The sequence below is a fragment of the Anabrus simplex genome, chromosome 2 (assembly GCF_040414725.1).
Source record: "Anabrus simplex isolate iqAnaSimp1 chromosome 2, ASM4041472v1, whole genome shotgun sequence".
Classification (NCBI taxonomy): Eukaryota; Metazoa; Arthropoda; class Insecta; order Orthoptera; family Tettigoniidae; genus Anabrus; species Anabrus simplex.
Genome location: NC_090266.1, coordinates 282612656 through 282634593, shown reverse-complemented (window position 1 = coordinate 282634593; position 21938 = coordinate 282612656). Strand labels below are relative to the sequence as shown.

Here is a 21938-nt window from a genome sequence, read left to right as displayed (position 1 = left end):
TGGCGTGTTAACAAACAGTAGCGGCGATTAGGGTGTGGGGCGTGAAGGGAAAGTCGCCCCCGCCCCTCGCCACTTTGTGGAGTAAACATTACATATTCACTTTAGCCACCTGGAACTAGGAATTATTATTACTTGTTTTGCTAAATGCTTTACGTCGCACCGACACAGATAGGTCTTATGGCGACGATGGGATAGGAAAGGCCTAGGAGTTGGAAGGAAGCGGCCGTGGCCTTAATTAAGGTACAGCAACAGCATTTGCGTGGTGTGAAAATGGGAAACCACGGAAAACCACCTTCAGGGCTGCCCACAGTGGGATTCGAACCCACGATCTCCCGGATGCAAGCTTACAGCGAATTATTTGTAAAAGTAACGTTATCTGTACAAGGCTTTGTGTCTTATCTGCTAATTCTTTCCTTTATTTTCCTTAATAATTAACATCATTTTTGGCGGAAATAAGCACCAAATGCCGTTCGTCGCGGCTAACCGATTTGTATAGCGCTACGGCAAGTAGTGGAGACTTTGCATGTGCTGTGGGGAAGAGTAGTAGGGGTATAATGTTTTTGGCAAGGTCGTGGACACTGAATTATAATTCACCGGTATGCCGCACGCATTCGTCAGTCTGGCAGCCTCTTCAGTGTCTGTTAGTTCCTTAGTGTGTATTAAACTACTAAATAACTTTTAATTGCATGATCATGCCGTACTTCTATTTAATTGTACCGGCTGAGCTAGCCGTGGAGTTAGGGCCGCGCAGCTGCGAGCTCGCACCCGGGAGATAGTGACTTCGAATCCCACTGCCGGCAGCCCTGAAGACGGTTTTCCGTAGTTCCCCAAATTTCACACCAGGCAAATGCTGGGGCGGTACCTTAATTAAGGCCACGGCCGCTTCCATCTCATTCCTAGGCCTTTCCCGTCCCATCGTCGCCATAAGACCTATCTGTGTCGGTGCGACGTAAAGCAAAATAGTAGAATATTTTTTTACAATTGGTTTTACGTCGCACCGACACAGATAGGAATTATGGCTACGATGAGACAGGGAAGGGCTACGCGTGGAAAGGAAGCGGCCATGGCCTTAAATACGGTACAGCCCCAGCACTTGCCTGGTGTGAAAATGGGAAACCACGAATAACCATCTTCAGGGCTGCCGACAGTGGGATTCGAAACCACTATCTCCCGGGTGCGAGCTCGCAGCTGCGCGGCCCTAACTCCACGGCTAGCTCAGCCGGTACAATTAAATAGAAGTACGGCATGATCATGCAATTAAAAGTTATTTAGTATTTTAATACACACTAAGGAACTAACAGACACTGAAGAGGCTGCCAGACTGACGAATGCGTGCGGCATACCGGTGAATTATAACTCAGTGTCCACGACCTTGGCAAAAACATTATACCCCTACTACCCTTCCCCACAGCACATGCAAATTCTCCACTACTTGCCGTAACGCTATACAAATCGGTTAGCCGCGACGAACGGCATTTGGTGCTTATTTCCGCCAAAAATGATGTTAATTATTAACGAAAATAAAGGAAAGAATTAGCAGATAAGACACAAAGCCTTGTACAGATAACGTTACTTTTACAAATAATTCGCTGTGAGCTTGTATCCGGGAGATCGTGGGTTCGAATCCCACTGTGGGCAGCCCTGAAGATGGTTTTCCGTGGTTTCCCATTTTCACACCACGCAAATGCTGTTGCTGTACCTTAATTAAGGCCACGGCCGCTTCCTTCCAACTTCTAGGCCTTTCCTATCCCATCGTCGCCATAAGACCTATCTGTGTCGGTGCGACGTAAAGCAATTAGCAAAACAAATAATAATAATTCCTAGTTCCAGGTGGCTAAAGTGAATATGTAATGTTTACTCCACAAAGTGGCGAGGGGCGGGGGCGACTTTCCCTTCACGCCCCACCCCCTAATCGCCGCTACTGTTTGTTAACACGCTAAAAATGCAGAAAAGGAAATTTAATCACTTGTTAATTTATACATGTGTAGACATTCCACTCGATAAAGGAGTTGCTTGTATGAAACAAAAACGATACTGTTCGGTGAAATACTTGTGTAGAAGGCATACGTCTGTTTGGAGCTTCGGTTGCATTCCGACCGGCTTGTCCATATTAAAATAATGTCTATGTATTCGTCGCTGCTGAACACACTAGCCATTGTCGATAAGCAGACAGTAAATATAGTGCGGCTGTACCATACACCAGCCTAGAACTATGCGGTCGAAAACAATGTTTACTAATGCAAGGGGTGCATTCGACCGCCAACGCTGAGTAACATGCTGCGAGTGTGACTCTGTTTCTTATCTCTTCATATTTTGACGTAACCTGCCCGCTGGCAGTAGTTCCCCTGTTAAAATCAGTTGGTAGACACCCCACACATCACTTATGCATGCGGGACATTTATAAGTAGAAAGTACGGCGTCCGTGAGCCACCTGGTATATGTGGAATAGGGAACTGTTACGGAGGGGTGCGCCGGACTGAGTGGCTCAGACGGTTGAGGCGCTGGCCTTCTGACCCCAACTTGGCAGGTTCGATCCTGGGTCAGTCCGGTGATATTTGAAGGTGCTCAAATACGTCAGTCTCCTGTCGGTAGATTTACTCGCACGTAAAAGAACTCCTGCGGGACTAAATTCCGGCACCTCGGCGTCTCCGAAAACCGTAAAAGTAGTTAGTGGGACGTAAATCAAATAACATTATTATTATTTACTGAGGAGTGCGGAAGTAGAAGGAAAGGGAAATGAAAAGTAGAGGATAGGAAGAGAAAGTTGGGACGGGGTCATGGAAGGAAAAGTGTGGGGAGGAAATAACTTCTGCAGAGATAGGGGAAGGGGATCAAATGAGGTGTGTAGGACTGAGGCTCTGATTAGGGGGATTACCTTGTTAGAGATGTAGGGAAAGTGTGTAGAGGAAAGGGAACCAGGGTAGAGTGTTATCCATGATTTATATTAAGGCAGATGTTCAGGAAAGTAGATGAGAACAAGGAGGGAAATGAGAAGGTGATAGTTTTCCACGTTGGTACCAACATAGTTGGAGATGTGCGGGATCTGGTAAATGTTGTACGGGTGAGGTTTAAGGAAGCGGAGATTGTTCTCAGTGGCATACCGTGTATGAGGGATGCTGTGTGGAAAGTGATCGGGAATTTCAATGAGAATATGGAAACTGCGAGGGAGATCCCTAGATCCTAATTGGTACCACAGTGGTACGTATAAGTAAGGAAATTTGTTTAGAAGAGTTATAGGGAGGTACATTCAGGGAAACGTGGTGGTCTAGGAAGCAGTGATAATGGTGCAGGTATCTGGAAGTCAAGTGGGGATGACATAAAAATGTTCTGCTCCCTCAAACTCTCCAACACCTCGCTCAAACTCCTCAGTGCGTAGCCACACCCACAGTTCCTACACTTGCGCCATTTGTCATTCCTTACGAAATAATGAAAAGAAAAGAAAAAAGGAAAAGTTTAGTACACATAGATCGCACGACAATTAGGTAATCAATATAATATTGCACTACAATACTAGTTACCGTACTGCATTTTGATCCTACAACACCCTAATAGGATAAAATTCTGCCGTTAATTACAAAGAATAAGCACGCTAATTTCTAATAAGATACTACAGTACAGTACACTTATTTTTAAACTACGTTCAGGCATATCCTAATTACAATAAGAGCATAAGCACGCTAATTTCTAATAAGATACTACAATACACTACAATAATTTTTAAACTACACTCAGACGTATCCTAATTACAATAGGTTATTGCTAAGCACAAACAGAAATGAAAATCGCAAATTAATTTTGAAATTCAAAAGAGTCCGCCTCTGTGGTGTAGTGGTTAGTGTGATTAGCTGCCACCCCCTGAAGCCCATTTTCGATTCCCGGCTCTGCCACGAAATTTGGAAAGTTTTACGAGGGCTGGAACAGGGTCCACTCAGCCTCGGGATGTCAACTGACTAGAGGTGTGCTCGCTTCCCACCTCAGCCATCCTGGAAGTAGTTTTCTGTGGTTTCTCACTTCTCCTCCAATCAAATGCCGGGATGGTACCTAACTTAAGCCCACGGCCGCTTCCTTCCCTCTTCCTTGCTTATCCCTTGCAATCTTCCCATCCCCCACCAAGGCCCCTGTTCATCATAGCAGGTGAGGCCGCCTGGGCGAGGTACTGGTCACTCTCCCCAGTTGTATCCCCAACCCAATGTCTCACGCCCCAGGACACTGCCCTCGAGGCAGGAGAGGTGGGATCCCTCACTGTGTCCGAGGGAGAACCAACCCTGGAGGGTAAGCAAATTAAGAAAGAATTAAAGAATGAAAGATTTCAAAAGAACTACTCAAGGATTGTTTTTTTTCTTTGCTATGGGCTTTACGTCGCACCGACACAGATAGGTCTTATGGCGACGATGGGATAGGAAAGGCCTGGGAGTTGGAAGGAAGCGGCCGTGGCCTTAATTAAGGTACAGCCCCAGCATTTGCCTGGTGTGAAAATGGGAAACCACGGAAAACCATTTTCAGGGCTGCCGATAGTGGGATTCGAACCTACTATCTCCCGGATGCAAGCTTCACAGCCACGCGCCTCTACGCGCACGTCCAACTCGCCCGGTGACTCAAGGATTGCCAACGAAGTTAAATGTGCAGACAGATTAATATTAGTATACGAATTCCTCGGAGCAGAGTCCCAGAAATAATTTTCATTATCGTGATTTTAAAAAGTTTTTACCTAAAACCAAGGAAATAGTTGCAGCTTCTTAGTGCTACCGGGCAGATGACCTTAGATGTTAGGCCCGTTTAAACAACATCAACTATGTGCTGCCAGTGCGAACAATATTACCAGATATTAAACTAAAATAGTCACGATCGGGAAGTATTTTAAGTAAATTAACACACAGTTTCGCGATTACGTGGATCGGGAAATGTGTTCTAGGTTGAAAAAAAATGTTCATCTTTGCCCGTAATATGTCTGTCTTCTGGTAAAAGTCACTCAAATGACAAAAATGCAGGCGAAAATTGCCATGCGTCACTCCATGAAAATACGGCATATGATCAGGTTCTGTTTTGCTTGCGGTTCTGACGGCGGCTTCCAAGATGATACTGTTGTAAACATTTGTGTTTTAATGGCGGATACAATGAGGTTCAAAATTGAAAAACGTTTTCTGTTTAGGGAATGTGTGCATTACAGAGGAAACAATGGGCGAGACGTATGATGTCGTTAGGGAAAACTTTTATAATCGCTCCAGTAAAGAAGCCTTAACGGGGGCTGTTCTTTATAAAGTGGAAAGAAAGACGTTTGCAACTGGGTCTGTGTTAGGTGCATCACCCAGTGGAATACCCAAGGAACAGGACGACGGTAATGAAGCCACTGAACGCTTAAATGAATGATTGCTTCGTTCACCACCAAAATCGCTAAGAAAGCGGTCTGCGGAGACGGACATTCCCTGAACCTCCATGCATCGCTGGATGAAGGATGAAGGTTACGGTTCATCTCGACCGGGCAGCATCAATGAATTAAGTGATCACGATATCAATACGCGGCGTGATTTGTGCAAACTACAGCTTTTTCAACATTAGCGCCTCGCCGTATGGTTATGATTAGGGAGCGGATTTTTATGTGCTAAACATGTGAAAAATGTTTATTTTTATGTGCTGAAAAACATTAAAATATGTGATAACAAATTAAAAGTATTTTCCTTTAAATATTACGTAACAACCCGCGCTCAAGAAGCAAATAAATATAACGTTTTGTATTAGAATATGGTGCTACTAAACGTGCTCCCTGGCAAATTAGTGTCTGTGTACGGAAACGTGCAGTATGGTATATTAATTTTTGATATTCCAGAGTAGATGTTATGAATGGTTATTTTTAAGGTAATGTTTTGTTTAAATATGGCAAAAGCAACCTATCATCCTTGAAAAAATCGTACCAATTCGTACTCACCCATCACACCCTGGAAAATTAGTTGCTAGAAGTAGTCTCAGAATTGCAGTGAACAACAAAGGTCATCTCCAAATTGTCCTTCACAAATGCATGCCGATTTTCTCTAAAGAACGCCTTATACTGCTAAAACGATCGCTCCACATCACAGGAAGGCAGACGTGCATAGTTAAAGAGAGGAATGTCACCAACACTAACGCCATCAATTTTGCCAACATGAGCACCCTCTAATACATTAGAAATTTGGCACATTGTTTGAAATCATCTGTTTTTCCTGAATAAATTTTGATATTTGACCTTTAACAGTCCCTGAACCTGCGAAGCCGGGAGTGAATCCAATTTATTTTCAACAGCGCGCACTTCTTTCACTGTTTCGGACAACAGGTTTGTGAATTTTTCAAGTATTCTATAGTTTTACGCAAGAAGCTTAAATTCGCAGATATATACGCCAAATCATTATTCAAATCAATTAATCAGTCAATACTGATCTGCATTTAGGGCAGTCGCCCAGGTGGCAGATTCCCTATCTGTTGATTTCCTAGCCTTTTCCTAAATGATTTCAAAGAAATTGGAAATCTATTGAACGTCTCCCTTGGTAAGTTATTCCAATCCCTAACTCCCCTTCCTATAAATTAATATTTGCCCCAGTTTGTCCTCTTGAATTCCAACTTTATCTTCATATTGTGATCTTTCCTACTTTTATAAACACCACTCAAACTTATTCGTCTACTAATGTCATTCCACGCCATCTCTCCGCTGACAGCTCGGAACATACCACTTAGTCGAGCAGCTCTTCTTCTTTCTCTCAATTCTTCCCAACCCAAACTTTGCAACATTTTTGTAACGCTACTCTTCTGTCGGAAATCACCCAGAACAAATCGAGCTGCTTTTCTTTGTACTTTTTCCACTTCTTGAATCAGGTAATCCTGGTGACGGTCCCATACACTGGAACCATACTCTAGTTGGAGTCTTACCAGAGAATTATATGCCCTCTCCTTTACATCCTTACTACAACCCCTAAACACCCTCATAACCATGTGCAGAGATCTGTACCCTTTATTTACAATCCCATTTATGTGATTACCCCAATGAAGATCTTTCCTTATATTAACACCTAGATACCTACAATGATCCCCAAAAGGAACTTTCACCCCATCAACGCAGTAATTAAAACTGAGAGGACTTTTCCTATTTGTGAAACTCACAACCTTACTTTTAACCCCGTTTATCAACATACCATTGCCTGCTGTCCATCTCACAACATTTTCGAGGTCACCCTGCAGTTGCTCACAATCTTGTAGCTGTCTTTTAGTATCTCTTGAAGATTCTCAATTGACGACGCATCGTTTTTATCTAGTGCATTCACAACGGATGCAAAACTTTCGAAATTGTCTGCGTAGTATACCACAGCGCTAAGCCAGTTATCCCACCGCGTAACAATAGGCAGAGGAGGAAGCGCAAGATCCGGGTTTCTCTCTTTAAACAGATCGATTCTTGAGGGTGCTTTTACGAAGACTTTTTTGCCATTAGACAGTAATTTATCCACTTGAGGATACTGAATCCGCACAGTTTCACATAACCTGTGTAGAGTATGAACAACGAAAGTTACGTGTATTATTTTCGGAAAGCTCACAGAAAGCCCTTCGGCTGCCTTTTTCATGTAAGCTGCACTATCAGTAAGGAAAAGGCATTATTTTGCAGGTTACGACTCACGCATTTACGGTGAATCACTGCTTCAATAAAAAGAATAGCAGCGGACACTGAAGGAAATATTTCTTAGAAATCCATACAAAATCACACGATCACGGGAATGATGTATGGACTCGAACAGCTAACTTTACTCTTAGGAGTGATGAAATCCCGCTACCTAATGGTGGGGCAATATTCTTCCCAGTCTCCCACGTCGTAACGGTATTACGTCACCTTATTTCTCCGTGATTGCCTTTCGCTGATATTCTATAAACAACACCCCAGCGGGCTTACTCATAAAAGTGCGTTGGAACGGCATCATGCAAGGAAACATCTCGTGCAGCAAATCAAATCGCTGTCTAAATGTAACGACGTAGCCAGTGACCAACAAGTTTTAGAACTTCTGGAGGGAAGTATATAAATGGCCGAAACATTCAGATACATGATGTTAAATACACTGTTAAAAACAATTCAGTGATCGTAAAATGAAAATATGAGCATTATTTTATAACACAGAAGCATTTTAAATTTTATTGATTAACAAATATTGCCGATTTATGTGCTTATTATAGATTTTCTTAAAATATGTATTTACATTTTTTTAAATGTGAAAAGATGTGTTTTTATGTGAAATAAGATTACGTTTTTACACTTGGGGATGCACAATAGGAGTTGCGTTAAAACTTACACAAAATATATGTAATTACATAAGAATCCGTTCCCTAGTTATGATGACAGATGAATGTTATGTGTACCTTAGCACCCGGTCTCGATATGTTGATATCTCGGTGAAAGACAACCCTCCTCATTGGGCCTGTGTTACCGGTGACCTTAACATCGAGCTGTATTTCTCCGATGGGTCTGTGACAGGGAAATCGTACAACCAGATGTTATCTCACTTGTGACCCGAACGCGAAAAATTTGGCCTGCTGAACGACATAGTTATGCAACAGGATGGTGCCCTTGGACACTACAGGAATCATGTTCGAGACTGGTTGAACAACCAGTTTTCGTTATGGACTGGACGTGGAGGGCCTCTTATATATCTGTCCAGAAACGCGGACTTAATAACGTGCGGTAATTGGCTGATGTCCTTCTTAAAGGAAAAATATTTCCGCAACTCGTATGACTTCCGTTGAAGAGCTGAAAGAAGGAATTTCCCCTTCCCTGAGAATGCTCCCTCCCGAAATACTGCGTCGGGCAAGCAGACGCACATGGCAGCGAATCCAACTCTGCGCCGAGAATGATGGTCAGCCTATCGAAAGAGTTTGAAATATGTAGGAACATTCATTTATGACTCATTCCATTCTTGCACGTATATTTTTCTGTTAAATACCATTGTTTGTCCTTAATGTTGCTTCTTGTTTCAATACAGTAGCAATAAACATTTCCGATCCTTACCTCTGGCCCACCCTGTAGAAATGTATGGCATTGTGTTGTTTTTGTTTAAAACGCTGAATACTTACGAGTGCCACTTAAAAGCCCTCGGTGGGCCGGATGTGGCACGAGCGCCGCCGTGAGTGACTGCAAGAAGGAGAGTAAAATGAAAAATCAGGTTGTGAGTTTCACCAAGAGGAAAAATCCTCTTAGTTTTAATCACTGTGTCGATAGAGTTAAAGAACCTGGGTGTTAAGAGAAGGAGAAGTCTGTATTGGGGTAATCACATAAACGGGACTGTAATTAACAGTTACTGCTCTCTTCATATGGTCATGAGTGTATTAATGGGTTGTATAAGGATGTAAAGGAGAGGGTGTATACTGTATACGTCACTAGTACGACTCCTAACGTCTTTGAAATCATTTAAGAAGAGGCTAGGTAAACAACTGATAGGGAATCTGCCACCTGGGCAACAGTCCTAATTGCAGATCAGTGGTGATTGATTGATTGATTGATTGATTGATTGATTGATTGATTGATTGATTGATTGATTGATTGATTGATTGATTGATTGATTGATTGATTGATTGATTGATTGATTGATTGATTGATTGATTGATTGATTGATTGATTGCCTGTGGGAATGAATAAGCGTTCACTTTGGCAAGCTCAAAATCACACAGTGCATAAGTAGGAATTAAGATGAGATTAAGACATGCTGCACTTTTTCATTGTCATTTTAATTGTCCTGTAAGCAGTATTGCAAGCAGACAAAATACCAGAGGAAGTTCAAACTCATGAATGATCGCATGGACAGTAAAAAGATGAAAGAATTATTTGGGACCATTTTAAATATTCCATCATTGAAAATTGTTTCACTTACAACCAAGTCATATGCGGCTATCGGTGAAAACAAATATAACACTCGTGCTTTGTCACTGACTCCTTAATAAAACAGCAGAAATTTTTCTTTCAAAGGAGTCTTGTTGTATGTTTCAACAGTCAAAATTACTGTTAGTGACAGCGGAAGTGAAGGACGATTTTAATTTTGATAGTAAGGAACTATTCTGATGACTGCATTTTCTTAGTTGAAGTTAACTACAATTTCTTCACTACTAACTCAAGGAAGTACCTGTCTGCCCATCAAGCTGGGTGGTTGGGTTGGGTTTTCTCTTGCTCACGTTTTGTACTTCCTTCACACTTGATTAGGTGACATGCAAATGTTTCGCAGTGTGATCTCTTTTCGTTCTGAGATTTTATACATTCAGCGTTCGTTGAACGTCTTGCAATACAGATTATCTATTTCCTTGCTGGTTCTGAGAGTTATAATGGTAAAGATCATTATGATGTAAGTACACGGGGTTATTTCTCTGACTGTAGATAACTTGAGTTGTCGCGCACATTTCACTAATAACTTTTATTTGTTACAGTAACGTAAGGTTTTAGGGTCATTTTTTGTCGTTGGACTCTTTTGCTTATTGGATCTTTTCGTACATTGAACCTTTTTGCATGTGGGATACTGTTGTATGGCAGATTACTTACTACGAGGAGTTTCCATTTGTTAAATCAATTAAATGCCGGAACTTAAATGATGGACTGATTAGTATGCAGACCTTATTTTTAAGACTGTAAGTCGGTGCGGATATTTTTGATAGACAATACATCTTGGTAGCTTTAGGGTTAAATTTAATGTGTCAGGCTCTTTTAATATGTATAAAATCCTATCTAGTTCAGGCAGTAAGGAACCTATTAGGTGTGGATAAACCTATTAAGTGTGGATTTCAATAAAACGTTTCGTGTTCTTCAGACTAAACTTGACGTAATTTGTTCAGTAGAATTTTACTGTTTTATATCTAGCGTGGTCCAAGTTTGTCTTGTTACGTCAGTTCCTACTTCCTGTAGATACAGTTTCATCCTTCTTATGTTTAGTTTTATGCATATGTATACTTCTAAAATTTGTATCTGTGTTTGTCGTATTTTATGTTCAATTTCTTATATTCATTTTTATGAAGATACATACTTCTAAATTCTGTCCGTATGTACTGTGTGTCATTAGGTATTGCCAGTGATCTTCTTCTTCAGTCTTGTGGTCCAAGTTCTGTACTACTGGGGCACCATGCAGTGGATTGTTCTTAAGTTGGGATGGTTACTTCAGGTCTCCATGGGAACTACAGTCTGCGAGTCTGTGAATGCAGCTGCATCAGTCTTCTTGGGACTTGTACGTATATCTTTGAAAATACCATTTGATATTTTGTTCTGCTAAATTTCAATAAGGTACGTACTGTTGTAGGCTTCTTTTTCCAATGAATGGAATAGAAATATTGAATTGAAATGAAGTAGAGGGATATGAATATAGGCATTCCATCAGAGGTCACTCGTTGTAAATAAATGTTGGGATGATCGCTCATTGTAAAACCAAATAATCCCTATGGTCAAATGATTAAAATAGAATGGACGTTGAAAGAGTCTGGGCCTTGTTCACTGTCAAAACATATAGCAAAAGGATATTTATTTGTATCTGCGGTCTCTACTGAACCGATTTCCACAATTCTGTTTTAATTAAAGGGTTTTCTTACAAATTTATTTGTTAAGAATGAAGCCATTCTTTTGAGCGTCCCCTCATTTAAAGAAGCTGATATGATTTTCAGTCTGTCAAAGATGAATATAACGCTTAGAACAGAATCATTTTCATTTTTGACAGGTTTTTTAGTGTTCTAAGTGTCATAGTATATTCGTGATCGATGTTGCAAATTTTTGCAATTTCACGGAATAGATTTAAAGGGACACTGCCTTAACTTAAGTTACATCCTTTTGCTGACACTGACCACTTTCCTCACTCCAGTTGTGCGTTTGTCTAACCGTTGAGATGATAACAGACTCCATTATCTGGGGTATGCTATCCACTACGTCCTGGATCTTTCTTGAGGAATATACATTCACTCTCCCTATAGTACTGGTCTCAAGTTTCATTCAGGGTGTCAAAATTTGATGTTAGACATTTTGTCGCCTTCAGTGGAAAGTCTGTGCTACGTCCTGGCCAGTTCAGGATTTTTATCCGTCATGAAGAATTTAAAATATGCAGGTAGCAACGTGGGGGGAGGGAGACATGAATCAGTCTGATGTTCTTGCCAACAAATGAAGCAAAAGAGATTACACACTATGTTAATTTACATTCTGAAGGCTAATTGTACTACATTTTTGGTGACGAGCCGAGTTAGCTCAGCTAGGCCTTTAGTCTTGCCTTTCCGAATTTTATTTTGGTAGAAGCACTGAGTACACAGATAGCTAAAATTAGAAGTTTTCAGTGACTTGTCCATTATTCTGTGACTGCTGAACTGGGTTGGCACTGGTAGTGTGGGCTTCTACACCATGCCATGCATACGAGCTAGCTCATCTTGGCAAAATAGAACTCAGCTCACTTTGATACGTTACACGTGGCATTCCAGGTGTCACGATGACAAGATAGCTCACAGGAACTGAGCTGGCATAAGGCACAAGAGTGTAATGCATGACCCTTTCCTCAGTGTAGTATATAAAGAAGTACTTTTAAATGACTGTTGAATGCAGTGAACACAAGATTTGTTACTAACCATTTACAGAAAACAATCACAGAATTATTTTTCTGTTTCAAATATGCTATTCATTAAAAAACACCATCTGTTGAATTTCAATTGTTTTAATGAAATATCATGACTTTTATGAGAAAGCCTCAGAACAAATAGCACTTCTGGATAAAATAAGCACAACTCAGAAATACTGTGACAAAGAAGCATCAACCTCTGCTGAATAAGTGAAGAAGCAGCGGCAGTCATGTGGGGTTATTTAACTGCAAAACACAAAATAAATTGTCAATGCTCAATGAAGCTGTTGTCAAAAAATTTGCCATCCGTATTTGTTTGTAAATTTCCCAGGATTTTAATTTAAAATGTCCCTCTTCCTTTCATAAAAACAAAATGGACACCCTGTATTTATTTTATAATGTCCAGCTCCATGGCTAAATTAGCGTTCTGGCCTTTAATCCACAGGTTCCCTAGTTCGATTCCAGGTCGACTCGGGGTCTAGGTGTGTGTGCCGTCTTCATCATTCAAATTCATGTTAGGTAGGGCCTCATCCTCACAGACAAGCAGGTCGCCTATAGGCCGTCTGCTAGAATAAGACCTGCTCCAGGCCCTTCCGGAGTCCATACGCCACTTTATTTTATGATGATGATGATGATGATGATTATTATTATTATTATTATTATTATTATTATTATTATTATTATTATTATTTGTTGGTATATAATGATTGTACCGGTTCACAACAAAAACACTTGAGAACGATATCTCTGCTGTGCAGTAAAATGCACTGGAGTTTAAAGAAATCACAGTGGTACTTGTAGAACTACAAACATTGTCAGCATTTTTGTATCAGTGCAACTTGACAGTTCCGTCTGCAAATTCCGTTGATATGATAACCGCGTTATGAAATTTTGCCTGTCTTTCAGATGGAATATAAATCAACTTCTAACATGCCTATATCCTGGAACAGACAAAAATGCTTCCTGTGCAATGTTTAGGTAGAAACCTTCCGAAGTGTATTTTGAATGCCACCTCTCCATCGCTGGTGATCTCATTAGATATGTCAGACATAGAATGGAGCATCATGCAGCTCATATCAGATATTGTGCCCTTTTGATGGCATATGTGGTGGCGATTCTCTTGTTGATATTTCCCTCGGCTGCTGAAAAGAAAAATACTCACCGCACACGCATACGCAGAAACTTACCTCAGGGCTGAACCGTCCGTATTTCTTCGAACTTAGGGCCGATGGGGGTTACAAACAACTACTACGGGTCAAGCTAATCTACAATAACGTAGCCCAGACTGATTTAAGCCTAATAATAATATTTATTTTAAAAAATGAAATCGAACAAAATTTTAAAGTTAACTGAAATTAGAAAATTGGAATAACTTTTCTACCGCCCAAAGAGCGTAAATGCAACAGAATAAATAACAATATCTTGTAATCTAGGCCAAACTCAAACAAAAATCGTCATCTAGCTGTACTCAGGTATGATTCAACATCAACTAAAATTAAATAATTAATTACACTCAAAAATGCTAATAAGAATAATTCAACTGATAAGGGAACTGACACAATTAATTCCTAAGACCAACATGATCAATAAAATGAGACATTACAGTGAGTTAGGTAACCTAGCATTGCAGACTGTTAAACGTGTGAAACCAATGCGCCCATGAACACACACACTCTCATCTTAAAACATAATTTATTTTGTTGTTATTATAAACACACACATTTATCAAATGTCTAGTTGTTGCCTTTCATGACTGTCTTTAAATTTAATACAATGAAAAGTAATTTATCAGCCATAAAAATATAAAATCACTCACTGTGACAGTCATTGGACACGTTCACGTTATCAAATACATTTTTGTTCTGCTATTGATTAATTGTACTCCCCATTCTATACATATGGAAATTATATCGCTGGTCACTTTTAGAAATCCTACTAATATAGGCCTACAACATTTTACGTTATGTACAGTGGCGATAGGTTTACGCACTCTTAATCAACAATTTGCGGCATTATTTTTACACTAAGTTAACTTATTAAGGTCGGTTCAGTGACATGACATGACTCCTTTAGTTACATTTCTGGTTGTGATAACTTATTTGTTTGCGATATCTTTTACTAAGATAAAGAGAAATGTTGCAATTTATTGACGATGACCACCGGGCTGTCCTTCCCTGATCTTACTAAAATATGAGAGCTCAAAACGCCCTCGAAAATGTATATACAAATTTACACAACACTGTCAATATAGTGTTCATCAAAAATATAGCATAACAAAAGCACATAATCCCGAACTACAATATCTCCATTGAATTATATACATAATTTGACATTCACGTGCTTTCCTATATATGAGAATGTTAATCCAGGTTGCTTAATTAAGCTTTACTATATGGTCAAATGATAAATATCACAGGTTACCACGTCAAATACTACACAAATTAGTTCACAGATTTTAACATAGTCTCTCACACGGTTACAACATTACTATTACGTACTTATAGACGCTGAGGTTCTACTGTCGGCAATCAAGCCATAAATTACTATACTCCTATCATTTTACTATACTCATTTAATTATTTAATTATCTATTCGACATCACATAATTCCTATCTCATTGCTATCTTGCTTATTTATATCGTTTCTTCACTGGTCCATTTTTGTTTTCACTGTAATATCTACGAGCACATCCGTCTCCGAAATAATGACTTCATCTTTCATTCTTTCTTCTAATATCTTGTCATCACTGCTAATTACTGGCGTATTCAACACCTCTTATTATTTTCATTTCATATTTATCCATGTAAATTTGAGCTCCGATTCATCGAGCTAATTATATTAAATGAACATGTCATCTTCTATACCTTAAAGACGATTCTCATTTATTTTCTTCACGACGTGGCCATTTCAGCTTCTGTTTTCTTATTTCACCTGTTAATTACACTTGTGATTGTACTTTCCATCTCTCATTTGGACCTCTAAATCGTATACATCTCAATTATTATCATCTCCTGCAAATTAGCAGTGGAGTCCTTATTTACCAGTACGGCATTACTATTTCTGTACTCAAATATGATTGCCTACACAATAGAGTTTTGGTTCTACAACTCAAACTCGCAGATAAATTACAAATCCAGCCTTTTAAATTCTGATATAGGATTATTATTATTATTTATCATTATATTCAAAATAGATAGTTATATACTTTACTACTTGACGATCAGACGCTACCTCAGCTGACTTCATTATACGTTCAAAAAGTAAATGTGTTATTATTTTTATTTGTAATTTACACACCTAGTCAGTTATTCATTTATTATGGACATAAATTATCACTGTGACCTATTATTGCAAAGTGCATGCTAACTACAAAGATTTCGCATATTTTGACAAACGTGAACTGATATTTTTTTCTCCTTTATCTTCTTCCTCTTCTTATTATTATTGTGGTAACTCCTCATAGAGCAAATGACAGTTATATTGATTTTGATAGACGTCGGATACCTCAGATTATAAGCACAAATATAAAAATTGACGCCAAAACACTCAAAATTTATCTCATCGACGATGCGAGATTAAAACATTCAAATCCCGATCGTAAAACCCAGCTGCTTCACTCTCAAATGAACTATAAGTAATATCATTATATTTTCTTAATTATTAGGTACGTGAATTCAGTTTCTACGCTATAACTAATCACATAATCCTCCCTGTGGAGGACAACGCTTTGCTCACCGTCATATTGATTACACAAGTAATAAATTCAACATTTTCTTTACCTTATTGCAGGATCATTGGCTGCTACTGCATTCTGTAGGCCCTCGCTTCCATGGCGAATGTATTCGATGACGGAGATCGTGATCACGTTATATGACCAGTAGCACACACGGATGGAATGCATTCTTAATTCACACATCAATCGCAATAATTTCTTTCACACGTTGTCTTGACGCTTATTCTATGGTACAGACTACTTAAACAAATAAAAATGTATACAATTAGATTATTATCCAAGTTTGTATCTGGAATAAAACGATTCATCTAACCGACATTATCCTTTACCGATCAGCTGTTCAAACTTCTCCTCCCTTCTGCAGCTTCCGGCTCTTGCCGTCTGTTTGTAAACAGGATTAGTGTTTATTAACCCCTTTCTCTCGAAATTTGGAATGTGTCCTTGATCGTGTCGCTTTGCCGCTAGGTTGCCTGCCGGCTGCCCTTATCTTGTACAAACTGTGATGTTAATCATTTTACCCGTACTGTCTTTCAACTACTTCCTTCTTTATTTAATTTTATCAATCGCTAGATTATTGAGGCCGCTTCTCTGACAATAAGCTTTCTTGAATGTTCAGCATTTTTGAGTTTGTTAAATTAATTATATGACTCATCCCACTTTTTTTCCAGTAATGCAAGTCTGAATAAAAGTTTATAAAGTACCACTTTCAAATGTTCGTCGAGTCTGACCCGTTGGAAGGCACTGCTCCGCGGAAATCTTGGCATATTTCCAACTCTCTTCTTACACGAAGTTAATATTGCTGCGAAGCGACGGATACCAAATAACGGGCAAATCCCGCTAACAGAAAAATCATAGCTGAATGCTAATTGACTGTAAGACGTAGGAATGTATGTATCACACTGTTTACAACTGCAAAATTTAAGACTGTGAACAGGCTGCCTGAGTGTACAACTTACAACTGACTATTCGTCGAATGATTTAGACTGGTTGACTGTAGACTGGTGAAAAACATTGACACTTTCACGGCGTCCTCGGGTCATTTTGTAAAATTCTCAAACCACGCCCCAAAACTAATTTTTAGAGAGGAGATGGCGGAATGATACAGTTAATTCACGTTGATATCTCTAATGTCTGTAGCTTAATTAATCAACTAAATATTGTCTATGACTCAAAATACTGGTGCCATTGAACTGCTCCAGAATTTATAAAAGATAGTTCGTGAACAATTAAATTAACTGATAACTGATAAGCGTCACTGATGTTAATTCTGCTAGTGGATTTGTAACGACATACCACCATCCGGCACCTTCCCTTGGACGAATCCACTTCACATACTTTTTATGACGTAGTTTCACATAACTAATTATCCATGTTATAGTTTAGCACTCAAATCATCACAAAAATGATGTCTAATCATATAATCAGATAATTCACCCCTCAGTAGCGAAAACGAGCTAACTGAGATTATTACTTCCGTAGGGCGGTTGATATTTTCGATTTTGTGATTGGTTGAATAATGCCTATTGCCCTTATGACGTCGTGCAACTAGGACAAACCACTTTATAAAGGAGTATAGGGTGTCTCTCTGTTCTCTTATGATCTCTTCTATCCTCGTCTTTCTTCAAGGTGAGGGGTTAGTGTTCGTACTTCCACTTTCACGTGGGAAGATTTCAGCTGGAATTGTCCACAGTCGGCTCATTAAATTTTATTGGAGTCATTTATGGTTTTAAAGTCTTACCGAAACATGACTATAACCAAACGCAGGTTATAGGCTTGTGCCATGGAATGTCTCTTTGTTACTGTCCAGGGAATTCGCTGCATGCAGTATTCACATATCAAAATCTGATAAAAGTATTAATTTAACCGTGAGCATATTCGCCTTATGGGTGCAATATAGATTTGAAGGGAAGTACAATGATGCTCAACAAATCATTTAAGGGGGGTCATACACTAGTCATGCCATGTTTAATTACCACTTGACAAAAATATGACTATTTCCTACATTATTTCAAATAGGACATTGAAAATCAATATGTTGATATATAACATCCTAACCTATTGATTGATATAGTACAAATCAAAATTAAATGTCCACATTATTAATTAATCAATTTTGATAAAATTATTAACCACATGATATGACGAAAACATGATAACTCTTTAAATATGAGCTTAAAGGTTGTTTTCTTTCTCTTGAATTGAAACTGACAGAATATTATACAGGATGGTGTAAGATGAAATCTCTTAGTGCACTCAAATTAATTTGGTAGTTTTTTAAAAATATATACATATATTTTTTACATTTTATGACCTGTTTATATCATTATATTAAGCCTAAATTTTGTCTGAGTTCCATTATTTTATTTCATCCTCTATAGAATCATCATCATCATCTGTTTACCCTCCAGGTTCGGCTTTTCCCTCGGACTCAGCGAGGGGTCCCACCTCTATCGCCACAAGGGCAGTGTCTTGGAGTTTCAGACTCTTTGTCGGGGGATACAACTGGGGAGTATGACCAGTACCTCGCCCAGGCGGCCTCACCTGCTATGGTGAACAGGGGCCTAGTAGGGGGATGGGAAGATTGGAAGGGATAGGCAAGGAATAGGGAAGGAAGCGGCCGTGGCCTTAAGTTAGGTACCATCCCGGCATTCGCCTGGAGGTGAAGTGGGAACCACGGAAAACCACTTCGACGATGGCTGAGGTGGGAATCGAACACACCTCTACTCAGTTGACCTCCCGAGGCTGAGTGGACCCCGTTCCAGCCCTCGTACCACTTTTCAAATTTCGTGGCAGAGCCGGGAATCGAACCCGGACCTCCGGGGGTGGCAGCTAATCACGCTAACCACTACACCACAGAGGCGGCCCCTCTATAGAATTCCTATTTAAACAACTGTGCAAAGTTACGTTTAGATCTGACAAATGGTTCTTGTGATAATACGTTTCTTGTTTGAAAAAAATAAGTTTTCAGGAAATCGCATGTAAAGTTGGCACACACAGTTCTACTCACCGTTCACCTTAGAAGTCTCCACTGCCATATGTTATACCCTCTGTCTGAATGTTCTTGGATTGTTCTTCAAGTCTGAGCCTTCGCCTAGTCCTTCTAGCCTCCAAAATTGAATGTTTTACTTTTTTCAGCTGAATCTGAACGTACCTTGTCAAACTTGCTCAAAACTTCCACAGTATTCTTCCAAACTTTGACTCCCAATGCCTTGAGTACTTGTAGACTGCTGCTAGCTCCATCGTTAAAACTGGCCACTGCACTGTAGCTTGCTATTTGAACAATTTTATTACCATTGCATGATGTTTTGGGACAAATGGACCAAACTTTACAGTTGAATGACTCATTTGTATTTTGGTTTATCCCTTTTAGACACCTTCTCAGTAACTCTGTTTTGCCCACCCAAATATACTTCTTTCAGTTAATTTCACATTTCCATGACACAATTTTCCACACAAATGTTGACTTATATTATCCACTAAAGAAGAAAAATCTATAATCCTATATGACACGCTGTCAGTATCCTTAGCATTACTGACAGGTTACCTACCTCTGGCCCAAGTTTCCTGGCTGATGCACTAGGCCTACTGGTTACGTCAATAATAACATCGCCAATACCACCTCTCTCTTCATTAGAAAAGTTATTTCCAGCAAATCTCCTCTTTTTCTGCCTTGCAACGTTCCCTTTCTTAGGCATTATGATCACAATTCACAACACAATGTAATAAAAACACGTGGAAAATTTCAAAACAAACTCGTACTACCGCCAAGGAGTACACAACAGAAACCTTGGAAACATATCTTCAAAGCTTTTCACTCTCAAAGACAACTCAAACCAAGGATACAGGCATGGCCTACGTGTATACTACCCATGCAGCCAGTACTATAAGAAATTGACCGTCTGGCGCTGTACATTTTCATCCATTGCTACGTAGCCACGCCCATCACAATGTGCAAGCTGTCACTAAAATGCAAATATCTCTGACACTATGAGGAATTTTTACATAAAACTTCATATCTGTGTTTAGAAAGCCTCAACATTTTGTCTGAGATTTATTTTTAAAAGTGACTAAGAAGGAGGTGTAGATATAGAGTTAGAAATATATGTGGAAGTAGGAAGAAATTGAAGGAACTTACAAGGAAATTGATTCTAGCAAATAACTCAACTGAGGATAACATGATGGCAAGCATAATTGACAGCCATGCAAATTTTAGTAAAAAATGGATGTGTAGGTACTTTAAGGCAGAAACAGGTTCCAAGAAGGACATTTCAGGAATCATTAATGAACAAGGGAAGTGTGTATTTCAGGATCTACAGAAGGCATAAATATTCAGTCAGCAGCGTGCACAGATTTTTGGTTACAGGGAAACTGTTTATATAGAAAAGGTGACTAATACTAACGAAGCATCAGCATTTACCTACGATAGCAAAGACATTTCTAATAAGATACAAAATTTGGAACCTAGAAAAGCAGCTGGAATTGATAAGATCTCTGGGGTATACTAAAGATAATGAATTGGGCCAGTCATTTTGACACGTGTTGTGTGTAGTCCTTGGGAAAGCATTCTTTCAATTATATAAGTCATGTTTGCGGAATTAATAACTGGTTCGATAGAAGGCAGTTCGAGTTTAGGAAAGGTTATTCCACAGAAGCTCAACTTGTAGGATTCCAGCAAGATATAGGAGATATCTTAGATTCAGTAGGTCAGATGTCTGTACCACTACTGACCAATCCAGGGCGTTTGATACGGCACACCAGGGGAAATCGCTGGTAAAAATTAGTGCAATGGGATTAGATAAAGGTGTGACTGAATGTGTGGCTATATTTCTAGAAACTAGAACTCAGATAATTAGATTAGGAGAAGCTTTATCTGATCCTGCAATTATTAAGAGGAAACTATTTAAGGCAGTTTCATCGGACCTTTATATTTATGTTTTCTGTTATATAGAATATATGACTAAAGATTTGGAGTCCAAGATGAGGCTTTTGCGGATGATGTTATACGGTATAAAGTCATAAATATGTTACAAGATTGTGAGCAACAGAAAAAAGACCTCGACAATGTTGTGAGATGGAAGCTGGTAATGGTATGATGATAAATGGGGTTAAAAGTCGGATTGTGAGCTTCACAAATAGGAAAAGCCCTCTCAGTTTCAATTGCTCCATTCATGGGGTTAGGGTACCTTGGTTTTAGTATAAGGAAAGATCATCGTTGGAGTAATCACCTAAACGGGTTGTCAATAAAGGGTACAGATATCTACACATGGTTATGAGGGTATTTACGGGTTGCAGTAACGATGTAAAGGAGAGGTCATATACAATATACCACTGGTAGGACTCCAACTAGAGTATGGTTCTAGTGTATGAGACTCTGGCCAGGATTACTTGATTCGGGAACTTAAAAATCCAAAGCAAAACAACTTGATTTGTTCTGGGTGATTTGCGACAAAAAGAGTAGCGTTACGGAATGTTGCCAAGTTTTGGCTTGGAAGACTTGGGAGAAAGTAGACAAGCTACTTGGCTAAGTGGTATGTTCCCAGCTGTCAGCGGATGGATGGCGTGGAATGACATTAGTAAACGAATAAGTTTGAGTGGTGCTTTTAAAAGTAGGAAAGATCACAACATGAAGATATATATGG

The 21938-nt window shown here is 39.4% G+C and overlaps 1 protein-coding gene across 4 annotated transcripts in view; it reads left to right on the top strand.

Annotated features, from left to right (window-relative positions):
- CNT2 (Concentrative nucleoside transporter 2) overlaps positions 1-21938 on the top strand; it is a 407606-nt gene that overhangs the window by 226753 nt on the left and 158915 nt on the right. For all 4 annotated transcript variants that reach the window (XM_067139021.2, XM_067139023.2, XM_067139024.2 and 1 more), the window contains one exon: positions 11043-11204. In XM_067139021.2, the coding sequence (XP_066995122.2) occupies positions 11043-11204 (162 nt within the window). The remainder of the gene's footprint in view (positions 1-11042; positions 11205-21938) is intronic.